The sequence below is a fragment of the Copadichromis virginalis genome, linkage group LG3 (genome assembly GCF_057382275.1).
Source record: "Copadichromis virginalis isolate Kocher_CV1m ecotype Utaka linkage group LG3, C_Virginalis_male_GT1.1, whole genome shotgun sequence".
NCBI classification, from domain to species: Eukaryota; Metazoa; Chordata; class Actinopteri; order Cichliformes; family Cichlidae; genus Copadichromis; species Copadichromis virginalis.
The window spans coordinates 11,520,191-11,532,984 of NC_140620.1; the positions used below are offsets into that span (position 1 = coordinate 11,520,191).

The window sequence follows — 12,794 nt, forward strand, 5'->3', positions numbered from 1 at the left end:
CACACATCACTAGTTTTAAGGCTAAGGGCAGAGGAAAGATGAGGTCCCACTCTAACTTTCTGTACATGGTCTGAGTGAAAGTTTATAATCTAGTGGCATGTTGTAGAAGGAAGTCCGATATCCAGCAGTTTTACTATTAGTCTGTTCAGGAGTATCTTATTAGAAGTAGAGCTAAAGTCAACAAAGAGCAGCCTAGTGTAACGCCCGCCATTGTAGCAATGGCGTTTTCAGTTGATCTGTTAGCAAAATATTTTCATTGTCTTTCATTTTACATTATGTAAATACATATTTTTATTAAAAAATTATTTACAATTAAACAAAAAGAAAAACACTTTTTTAAATATACTGTAATCCTTATATGCAGTGTTGGGAAGGTTACTTTTAAAACATATTCCACTACAGATTACAGATTACATGCCCCAAAATGTATTTTGTAACATATTCTGAATACTTTGGATTACTTAGTATATTATCATGCTTTTTACAACTACATCTACGTGAATGTACTATTGCTGTGTGATTTATTACTGTTACTGAAGGTCCGCGGCTGCGAACCGTAGTAAAGGGACGTCTGGCTAATACGTAGGGTTTGTGTCGGGCTCATAGCCAAAAACTACCTTTACTTTGTTGTGTGGGTTAACTTTGCTAGTGAGAGACAGAGAGAGGCGTTGAAAGGCTGCTCCAACGGAACTTATTGTTTCGGAGGAAAACACGAACACGGTGTACAGTCGAGTCTTAATAGCTTACTTACAACTGGGCTCGTCAGGCTCTCTTCTTGGCTGCAGTGGTTGTTATTATATTTACATGCTTCCAGCTCCCGTTTCTGCTCGATGACAGCTCGTACTTTTCGACTATCCTTTTTTTCCCTCCCTCGCTCACAGACAGATAACATGTATGGCACTCTATTCTACCTGCAGCACCGACTACACTGCCCATGAGGCTACATTCTTTAGAGCTATGCCTGTAGCATTCTGCCTATTAGCTTAGAACAACAACAACAAAAAGGCACTCTCACCCAGGAAACACACAGTCGCACAGAGAGAGAGCGGCACCCTGTAATCATGGCAACCGTAACACCACAATATGAAACAGGAAAATAATCGAGTAATCCATTTATTTCAACAAAGTAACTCTATTCTAAATACAACCTTTTTAAATGGTAACTGTAACGGAATACAGTTACTCAGATTTTGTATTTTAAATACGTAATGGCGGCACATGTTTTCCATTACTTTTTTTTTTTTAAACCACAAGAGAAATAAACTAAATATTTATATTTTGATTAAAATGCCTTTTTCTTTCACATTATAAAACAATAAATATAAAGTTTAATTGAATCCTTGCTATATATTTTATTAACCCTTTAAGACCTACCATAGAACCAAGTCCGCCAGAGCTTATATTATATTTTTACATGCTGTGGAGCCATTTTTTGGAGCATTTCAAGTTGCTATACATCAATACAACCATTATAGCCCAAATTTTAATAATATGTCTGCATTAAGTGCATAGTAATTACATAAATTGCAAAAAAGTGCAATAAACTACAAAAAAATTTAAAATCATTTTTGTTTTTTTAACATATATTTCTAGTTAGAGAAATTTAAGAGGCTTATCCCTCAAAACTGTAAATACAAAAAAGTTGCACAAACTAGTTTCCCACCAAAGGAAATTTATTTTGAGTGTTTTCATAGTTTTATTTTTGAGATACACCAATTTTCATATACTACAGGAAAAACGAAAAAATATATTATAGTGCAAATTTGCAAAATAACAGCATATGCATCAAAAGAAACTATTTCCAGCAGTGCAATATGAGTCCTCAGCATCCCAGAAATGACACAGAAAGTCATGAAGTTAAACATAACTTTTAAAAACGATGGTAAAAAAAAAAACTACAATTCCGTAAAATGACGTCACTTCCGGTTTCGGGCAGGTCATGCGGTCATGTGATAGTTCGCGCTGATGGACGTAGGAAGTGTTACAAACAGCTGATCGGATCGGCAAAGCGTGTTTCTGGAATATTATGTTTTTGTTGCTACAAGCACTTTTTATGCAGTTTTTGCAAAGCTATATGTGGAAGGAAACTGTGACCGAGGACAAGCTGATGGCATAAGATGTCAGTACAATTCCTCCGGTTTCATATGCAAAAAAAATTATTGCGCTAGCTCACGTGGTTGCAGTGCTACCGGGATATAAAAATAGTTACGCAAAATGGAGCGTGTCCGCTCCTACCGGTTCTAAAGGGTTAATATCATTTAATGTGGCAGGAGTTCCATTCATTAGCATGATATATTATAACCAGTTATAATTTTTTCATCTGAGGTTTGTATTCACTCTGAGTAACAACTCAAGCTGATTTTTAACCCTGTGCTGAGTTTTCACTTTTTAAATCATTCTTAAATACATTCAAATGTGAACCTTCTGTTAGACTGGGTGTATTATTACATCTGGACCCAATGTACATTTCACTGACAGGAAACGACATTAGAAATATAATCATCCCTAACTCATCTGCTCCGTGACACTGACACTTTTAACGGCAACACTTTCACTTCTTCACGAGTGCGAATATATGGAAACATTTTCTCAGTGAAAGTGTTTCTGAAGGTGTGTATGTGTGTGTTAGTATTAGGATCAGAGAACGACAGCTTTCCTCTGTTCCAGTTCAGATTCACTCTGATCCTCTGGAGCTTCTTCTCTACTGAGAGAGCAGTGAGAGCAGCTGATGGTGACCATGCTGAGTATTTACCTTCAAATAACTCTATTCTCCATAATTCAGACCATAACTCTTTCTTCCTCCCCATAGACTTTGTCAACACACCTAGGTCCCAATATGTACTGTTTCCAACTTCAACATCCCAGCTGTGAGTCCCTGAGTTAAAGCCCTCAGAGCCCAGGACAGAGTAAAACCAATGAATCCTCTCTGGATTATCAGGAAGCTGCTGCTTCTCTCCTCCTCTCACACTGGTCAGATCTTCAGATAGGATGAGGTTTGGATCAGCAGTGTTTGGGTCCAGAATGAGAGGAGTGTAGGAGACCATGTACTTCATGTTGTTCCAGATGTTGAAGGTCAGGTTGCCCAGGTGTTTGGCCTGGTCTATCAGAGCTCCTGAGGGCAGCTGTGGATCATCCAGCAGGGGGCAGCGCTGGACTCTTTCCACTGCAGCCTTGTAGTTGTGCAGGAATGAGACGTCTTCAGCTCTCAGCTCCTCCTCTGTGGCTCTGACTGTGTCTGAAAGAGCTGCTATCTCTCTGCTCAGAGCCTCCATCTTCTCCTTCATCATCCCACTCTTCTGCTCCTCTTCCTCCCTCAGTGCAGCCAGCCTGGCCTCCTCTTCCTCTGCTAGAAACTGGTAAAGCTTCTTAAACTGCTCCTTAATCTGCCTCTCTGTGTGTCGGGCCTGGACCTTAATGTGTTCTGCTGTTTGATCAAACTTCACTTTAGCTTCTTCACAAACATTTAACTTCTCCTTTAAGGGCTCCAGAGTTTCCTGAAGTTCCTTCTTGTGTTGTTGTGCAGCTTCATTGATGGGTGTGAATCTGTGCTTGGTGTGTTGTGCTAAAACACAGCAAACGAGACATAGAGTCTGCTGATGGTCCAGACAGAAGATTTTGAGCTCCTCAGAGTGCAGACTGCAGAGAGTCCCTGAAGTTTTCTGATCTCTCTCCTGTAAGAACATAGTAATGTACATTCTTAATTTTTGCTAATTTTTTTGTAGAATTATTTTTAATTGTTTGCTAAATTGTTTTGTTCAGACACATTGCAGGGTCTACCTTTTATTATAAGGTAGACCCTGCAATAAAACAACAGAGAAAAAAAACAACAGTCATAGACCCCTTATGAGCAAGCGCTTTGGCAAAAGTGGGAAGTTAAAAATCTATTTTAACAGGAAGAAACCTCCAGCAGAACCAGGCTCAGGGAAGGGTGTTTATATGATGTGACTGATTGGTCTGAGGGGAGGGTTAAGACAGGGTTAAAGGCATGCTGTGTAAGACACCCAGAGAATAATCACAAGTAATAATTCAATACTCAGTATTCAAGTGTATAAACACATAGTGAACGCACCCTGGGCCATTTGACTACAGTAAATCACCTAATACAAGGGGGCTAGGTTTCACAATGGGTTCACCCAAAACTTTGGCTGATTGTGACCCCACCTTTTTTCACCCTTGGCTTGTGTGATCAGGTAGAAGATCAATAGGGGGTTTGTGACCCTCTTGGGAGAACACTACGATAGGGCTAAAAATCCAGGACTCTCTACCAGTCGCTCTTAGAAGTGAAGAAGCTTATCAAATGAGAGGTGAAGCGTCAACTTTTGAGGATTTACTTACCTGGATGACTGAGCATGCATTAATACGTAAATCTAAGTGTGCAGGTGCCTTTTTGTCACTGGTGGATCTAGAGGACGGCGCATGCGGCTTGGTACATCCCCTGGAGAAGACGTATTTGACACTGCCACGGATGACCAAGTAGATTTATCCTCAGTGCACCCCAACTAGCAGACCCTTTTGTTACTTGCTTGATGATGTTGCTAGTGATGGGATTTCCGTCTCTTTTTGAGAAACGGCTCTTCAAACCCCCTCACTAAAAAGAGCCTCTTTCGGCTCCGAACCGGCTCTTCAGGTTGTTTTGTTGTTTTAATTAATTTATTATTAACAATAATACAAAATTATGCAAAAAAAAGAATTACTAATGTAAAAAAGGTGGTTTTATTTATATTTGTTTATATATAAATATATACGGTGGCCCCTAGAGACAAAACACGTACAAACTCCAAAACACATTTCTAGTGTTAACTGAAAACAGAGCTACCTAGATCACTTAAATTACACAATTGAAAGCACATGTGTATTGTTTGTGTATTAATACACAAGCACTCATATATATACAGCTATGTTAGCATAATATAAACAAGCTAACTTTTTTTCCACTCGATAAAAGTTAACGTGAGTGTTCTCGGTGGTCAGGAACAAATGTAATCGCATGGCAGGATGCTGTAAAAGGACCAAACTTCAGCCAGGAGAACAACTGAGATAATCCATCCACAATACGAGGTTAGTCATTCATATACTGCTGCATGGGCTGGGCTGTAGTTACATCCTAAGGTTTTAAAAACTGAGCTTAAATAAATGATTATTTAATAAAAGCCGAGGGAGGTCAACAGGGATCACTGACTGTTTTAGGAGCTTTTTGAGATCAAATAGAAGAAAATACAAAACATTAAACATGTTAACAACACAAAAGCCATATGAAACGCAGACTACTTTAGACCCGGAAGTAGGATTCGTCACGTCATCACTGAACAACCGGATACCTTTCTAATGTGATGTTGTTGTCCCTGGCTCTCTTTCTCTCTCTCTCCCTCTGGCTCTCTTCCTGTGTTACTGAGAGTGTAACTACCGCCCCTCCCCCCTCTGCCCAGCACAAAGCACAGGCTGCCAAATGTTACCATTGTATTAGTTATATAAACCTTGTTAAAACATTCCTTCCGCCTTCAATCTGGGTTACTGCTCTTAGGTTCCTTTCAAGTTTCTTGCCTCCGGGCCCCTCTGACAGTAATACTCCGTACATGATGGGAATCCCCCAGCAGCCTACACCTATTGCACCATAACTAATGGACGATTTAGGGCATTTAATCTCTCATCAAAGTTTCTTGGTGTGCAGTCCCAGATTTTAAGCCCTTTGGGATTTTCCCCAAAGGGATACTCCCACACTCCGCTACTGATTCTCTACATAATCACATGAGTCAATGTGTTAAAACAGGTGTAGGTCACAATCAGCCAAGGTTTTGGGTGAATCCATTGTGAAAGCTAGCCCCACCCTATCATGTGATACTTTAGTCAAATGGCCAAGGATGTGAATGGCATTAAGGTGTCTGGGAAGGGATCTCAAAACTGGATTATAGATGGCAGACAGCTGAATGCTGGAATCATTTTGGACAGAGAAGACAGATGGTTTAAAAGACTAGTGAAAGAAGCCTTCTATGTCCACTGTTAATGACCATGTTTGAACAGAGGCAGTGGCTTATGACACCGACTGTCTGTTGTGTAGCTGTTTTCAAATACATTGATATTTATTTATTCTTTTTCTTCAACTCTCTAGTAATTACTTCTTCCAAACCATCAATATGTATTTTAGACCCCGTTCCAACAAGACTGGTCAAAGAAGTCCCACCATTAATTAATTTCAATTTAAAATATTAAAATTTAAATAGTTTAAATATTATCAATCTATCTCTATTAATAGGTGACATGCATGGCTAACCTGCCATTTACGGGTAGTTCAAGATCATGCTAAAGAACCTCAGTAAAGGTTGCCAGCAGTAATCAGAATTCAAGGTTCCATTAATCATGACAAGTTATCCAGGTCCCGAAACACTTCTCTTCTCTTGGCTGTCACACTTTCTCCCTCTTCCTTATCTTTCCTGCTTAGCTTCTCATGTCTTGTATAGTCTTGCTTATTCTCTAACCCTTAGAGACTCTCCCAGACTTGTTTGCTAAAAGACAAAAGAAGAATTATCCCGATTGTCCTGTGGAGGCATTCCCTGCCGGATACTCTATGGTCGGTTGTGTCGTGTGTCTGGCAACACTCGATGGAGGACATTGAACGATGAGACCTGGTGACCAGTGACAGACATTAGACCTACTGTAAAATTGGATGCAGTTTGTTCGCACTAACCAAAACAACTACCATCTTCGTCTCATGCGCCCCCCCGGCACCAGCTGGATGCTCAAGGTAAAAGCTGACAGGAATGACAAAATTCTCCCCTAGATAATCAGACTATTTGTTGTGACTCTCTCTCTCCTCATTCAAGGCCACCCACGTCGACCGAAGATTGTTGACTTTTGCCTAACCGGGTGAAGGGAGTCACTTACTTTATAAAATACCTTTTAAAATAGGGCCAGGCAGGTTTGAATAGCTTTTTTTTTTTTTTAAACCTTAATAAATGCATTGATTAAAAAACTGCAATGTGCATTTTCTCAAGTTAATTTTATCTAATATTAAAATATGAGTAGTTCTTTAAAGCCAGGTTTACAAGTGGCTCATTTATGTACTAACTTTTCTCTTTCCACTATCCCTTCAGACAGTCTTTATAGAAGCTGTAGCTACATAAAAGAACAATGGGAATACTGAAGATCTCCTGACTTACCTGACAGCAGAGATCCTCCTCTGATCTGGAAGCCATTGAGTCTGTGAGTGAAGCTGAAAACAGCAGACAGGAAGTACAGTCAGTCCTGGCTCCCCTCCCTCCTCTACCACCTTCACTGAAACTTCCTTTGAGTCGTGTTTTTGCTCAAACTCACATTCAGTGTGTGGAGCGTCAGCAGCTTGAAGCAGCAGTGTTGGAGTTTTCCACTTTTCTCTCCTGTAGCTGGACTCACTCAGAGGAAGCTGCTAGTTTGGTCTGAGCTCAGTCTGATCGTCTGTGCGTCTCTCTTTAATGAGGACGAAAAACAGGGTAGAGACTCATTCAACTACACCCACGTGTGTGTTTCATTCCAGAGCGTAGCTGTTTGTCTTCTTAAGACAGGTCAAAACATGTAAACTTTTAAGAAGCTAAGAAGACAGAGTGCCCTTCAGTGGTGTAGTGTATATTCCACAGCAGCCACAGGCACAACTATGAGTTTGTTCTATTGGGATCTGTCACGCATTAACACACAAAGGTGGACTCTCTTTGTATCTCAAGCTGTCGTTCAGCCTTTAGGACCCTTGATGATTTTCTTTTTTGCTAATTTAATCAAAAATATTTAATCATGATGCTGTGAATCCTTTTAATAACAGAACAAAGTTTAAAACAGGCAAACCTTTTCTTTTCTCTAAGATATTTTTGTTTCCCCACCTTTTTTTGTCTCTATGCACCAGCTGATGATCACTTACCTGTTCCTTATGCTTTAATAAAGCCACTACTAACCAGAGTGGTGGATCTTCACTGGATCGTTGAACTGCTAACAGTTAGCGTAACATGGCGCTGATGCTTGTTGTCTTGTTACCGTCATGATCCGGGTGAGTTTCGGTGTTTTCCACAGAGTCAGCAGTTCCACCTCTGGGAGGGGCCATTCATTTCATCTGTTGACATATAACACCAACACTCTCCACTCCTCTTCAACAGAGTCTCAGCTAACCAAAGTTAATGTAGGCCACAATAGTATTTGTGAACCGCTTAAGTGAATTGCATTGTCTTACCTTGTGATACTCATTTATAATAACTCTCCTGATGCAAACCTTCCCCAGAAAAGCTTCATTCAGAGGCAGGACTTCTAGACAGTTTTCTCAGCCATGGCTTTGCTCGCCCTATGCACCTGCCTGCCTCCCTGCCTCAGCTTCTGGAGTTCTGGATTCCTCCCCACTCACTCGGACAATTCTCCCCTCCATGCTACTCCTCCACCTGCAGCAAGTAAGCATCAAAGGAACACTCTACACCACAGTCAGCCAGCATTTTCCCGGAACAATACCTGAACTTATGTTATTTCCATATCAGGGAATCCCCATGAACCAGCCATCCAGTATGTCTACACCCTTTTTGGCCACAAAGTCATAGAAGTGTCATTTTCACTGTCCAAGTTTCTCTAATTGCTTTCATAGCTCAGGTTGCATATGTACTTCACAGTTTTGCATTATTCATAGTTTATGTTCATTCCCACAGTTCACGGTTTACTTGTCTTGTACATTCACTTGTTTCTCTAAATAAATTTGGTTACTAAACGTTTACCAGTGCCTCCGTCTGAATCCTACATTTGAGTCCTTTTTCTCTGAGTCAGCCATAGGCCTGACAACTGCCTCTAGAAGCTGTCTCATTTTTATGTGTCTGTGTGTGTGTGTGGGTGCAGGCATCTGTCTGGACTCGTTTTTGTTCTGCACTACAGTACTGATTAAGAGCAGAAGAAAGAGACGGATGGTGAGTGAAGCGGGAGGGGGGTAACTGAGTTAGTAACTAAGTTACAATATTATGAAAGTAAACATTTACTAGGGAAAGTAACAATTGCATTACTTTATAAAAAAGTTTAACCCTCTGGGGTCCAGGGTATAATTGGCCGTTTTCTGACTACATTGACCTCTACATTTCAGGTTTAAAAGCTGTTTATCTTGTCTTGTTTGGTATCATTCTTTTCAGCACAACCTCACATCTAGTTTTATAGTTATTTTTTTCATTTTAATATACTCTATTAACACAACTGATTAATCCATCTATGTTCAGACAAAATTTCACAAACATGTTTAACGAATCATTTCCAAAAGTTCAAATGCAAATATAAATTGTACATTTAAAAAAATCTACAAGTTTAAAACTTGTGGTTTACAAAACTTTTGCAAAGTTATATGCAACTATTTACCTAAAAAACTTTTTTTTTTAAGAACCATTCCAAACTATTTACAGAACGATCAGGTGTTCTTCATCAAATAAGATCCCACAAAAATTATTTGTGCCTGATACCTGCAGACCTGACATCAGGTGTATCGCTCCTCCTGTTTTCTGGCTTTGGTGGCTTCTTAGCAGCACCTGTGACATTCAACAGTTTCCTCACAGAGATTGCCATAGTATCTTGATGCTATGCCATCTTAAATCGGTCATGTGATTGGTTTACCCTAACTACTTTATTCTTCCTCAGCCAATGAGCAGCACTGCCTGCGTAGCTCCCGGTATGCTGAAGACAGGTTCAGCTGTCTATGTGTTGAAAAATAGTAACGCGTCTGCACTTGTTAGTAATGGCATGGCAACAATAGAAATAGTAATTTGTTAGATTACTAGTCACTGAAAAAAGTAATGCCGTTAGCAACACCATTATTCCCATCACTGGTGTTGGGTGTCACAAAATAACAGATTACACAAAGTACATTACTTTTTTCAGCGTTGCTTTAATGTAACATGTGATTGTACTAAATTCAGTAGTTAGTTACAATTACGTCGAAACAAAGGTACAAAGGTTCTTGTTTTTATTCGACAAAAGGACAAGAGCACAACTCTGAAGTGTAAAATGCATAGAGGACAGGTGTTCTCCAGACAGATCATATGTTAGAATTTTATTTCTATTTTAGCAGAAACCCAAGACTTTCAATGGTCAGCTGGTGTTTAGAACAGAGTTGAATAAATAACCAAAATTAACCCCCCAGAAATCTGATCATTTCTGCAGTAGTCATCAGGATGAATATGCTGGTCCAGATATGTCTGCTCCAAGTGAAAACACACTTCAGTTTAGAAAAAGTGTTACAATACGTATATTACAATTTAACATCGAGAATAATGGTGGCTGAAAGAGTCTTTCTTACTGACAGCAGTGAGACATCATAGTTAAATAAAACGGTCCAGTTATGAAGATTAACTTCAGTCTCAGCCAAAAGGATTTACTCAGGAACAAGTAAAAGACTGAATGAAAGAAAAAGAAAAACAAGTTAGAAATCATCTAGGTGAATTATGTCATGTTTCACTTCCACTGAGTGGTGAAGCCCAGAGGGGGTTTCTCACCGGGTCATGTCAAGCTCAGACATGTGCAAAAATCTCAGAGCACTTTTGTAAATACTGTCAATGTCTTACATAATTATGTTTTTATTGCAATTTAATAATTTCAATTTTAAGTGAATATTAATGTATTAATTGCTTAATAAATTATAACAAAATCATAAGAATATTATTATTATTGGTCCATGCAAAGCCTCACACTTTGAAGATCAAAGTTGATGGTGACAATAAATAAGATACTTAAGCTAGTGAACATGATGAAACACTACAGCTATGACAACTCTATAATTTTGAACATCTTTAACATTTTCTTCAAGCATGTTAACAATTTTGAAAAGTTGCTGCCATACTGCAGTTTACTGCCATCTTATGGCCACAGTACATTATTGATAGGGCTGGGTATCGTCACTGATTTCTAGAATCGATTCAATTCCAATTCACAAGGTCCCGAATCGATTCGATCCACGATTCGATTTAATTAGATTAGATTCGATTTAAATCTGGGAAATTTTGACAGTCAGAAATATTATGATTCAGATCAGTACATTTACATATTTTTGTATCAATAAAAAGGAAACTGACACACGCAAGACTTTATCACAGGTGTGAGCGTCACAGCAGATGCCTTTGTGTCAAAGTAGCTGAAGATAAAACAGAAAAACATGAAGGTGATTTTCCTGGCCTGGGATTTTATAAAAATATTCTGCAGTACATCAAAAACGAAAGAAAACCATTAATCAACATATGAACATTACCTCTGACGTTACAGCGGTTTTATTAGAGACACGGCTAAGCGTTTTGCATTTTGACTAATTTTAAAAAGTTTAAATTTGTTCAGTATTGAACAGCAGAAATGAGGTTTTCTTTTCGGAAGAATGTAAAAGGGGAAAAAACAGCGGCCGACAGCCTGTAAACAACAGTAGACTTGTGCGTAACAAGCAAGCGAATAATGAAGAAAGGGAAACTGTTCTTAAAGTACAGAGAGAGAGAGAGAGCTGTGCATCGCGGTGGAAGCAAAACAGTAAAAGTCAGAGTGAATTCATGACGATGTTTATGTGAAGCGTTTGGATCTTCTTTTGCTGCTGGTTCGGTCAATATTGTTTGGAGAGAGATCAAACTAACAGCTTTAGAATCAGCGCATAAAGGGCGTGAACACAAAGCGCGGACCCGCCGACAGATCAGAATCAGCGAGCTGTCAGCTTTCAGCCCCGACTGTGAGAAAGGCGACATCTAACTGATTCTGATCCGCGGGTCGCGCTGTGTGTTTAAGTCTTTGTGCAGAATCCCTGTACCTGCTCTCATTTACTGTTTGGTGGTTCTTGAAATTTTGTGAGATGTCACCAGAGATTCTGGCATTTCGGGCAAAATAAATTTATATTGAAAAATCGATTCAGGATTTTAATGAATCGATTTTACGTTATCCAAGCCAGAATCGATTTTAATCGATGAATCGATTATAAAAACCCACCCCTAATTATTGATGTTGCTCTGCAGAGTGTGTACCCTGGACACCCCCTGCTTTTTAAAATAAGATAGCATTAACACTTTGAGTGTAGTTACAGTTAACAGTGAATATAAATGCTAAAACTGAATATATTGCATAGTGTTACCCCCCTCCACCATTTTCTTGTTTTCAGTAGCAAGCGATGCTTATGATTGTGCCAAAGCACATTTTGAACAACACCATGGGAATTTCGGATTTCACACAGGTTGTTACACTCTGAAAATGGAATGAAGGTGAGTGTTACTAACCCTCTGTGGTCCACGGATATCCTGCACCTCCAAATCACATGCCGAATTTAAGCTGACATAGCAACAAGCTGCAGCCAGGCTGAGTATCTATTTCAGCCCGTGTTGAAAGTTCGGACTTCAAAGAATACACCGATCTTTAACTTTTAATTACAGGCCAGTAGATCCAGAGTTATGATAAAAATCTAATTATATATAAGCCATGCTTTTTTCTAAATACTGTCGTCACAGTGTTTTTGTGTGTGTTTTTTATAGCGTTTTCTAAAGACAGCGCAAAAACAGTAAAGAAAGAAAAAAAGCCACCTCTTTCCTATCGGTGGAAAAATGTACCATGTCGACCAATTTAAAAAAAAAAAAAGTCAACACGTGAGATTTGGTTGTTTTAAAAGAGCCGAAAGTTTTGGGGGTGACGGCAACGACTGCGAGATGAGAGTGAGAGAGAGAGAGTTTTTAGATGTGGGTGATTTGTGACGTTTAGCATGGAGAGTGTAGTTAGTCTGTTGTGTAGTCGTTGTTTTGTGTGTCAGTGAGGGCACAAATGAATGTTGTCACCAGGTGGAAAACCAGCGGAGTGATACACCACCT

At 39.3% G+C, this 12,794-nt stretch overlaps 1 protein-coding gene across 1 annotated transcript; it reads right to left on the reverse strand.

Annotated features, from left to right (window-relative positions):
- Positions 1 to 1,632: 1,632 nt before the first annotated feature.
- Positions 1,633 to 7,968, reverse strand: LOC146712769 (nuclear factor 7, ovary-like). Its single transcript, XM_085444172.1, has 4 exons — positions 7,883 to 7,968; positions 7,309 to 7,440; positions 7,155 to 7,207; positions 1,633 to 3,671 (listed from the first exon to the last, which is right to left on the reverse strand). The coding sequence occupies exons 3-4, from the start codon at positions 7,188 to 7,190 to the stop codon at positions 2,511 to 2,513; spliced, it is 1,197 nt and encodes a 398-aa protein (XP_085300298.1). The 5' UTR covers positions 7,191 to 7,207; positions 7,309 to 7,440; positions 7,883 to 7,968; the 3' UTR covers positions 1,633 to 2,510.
- Positions 7,969 to 12,794: the final 4,826 nt, after the last annotated feature.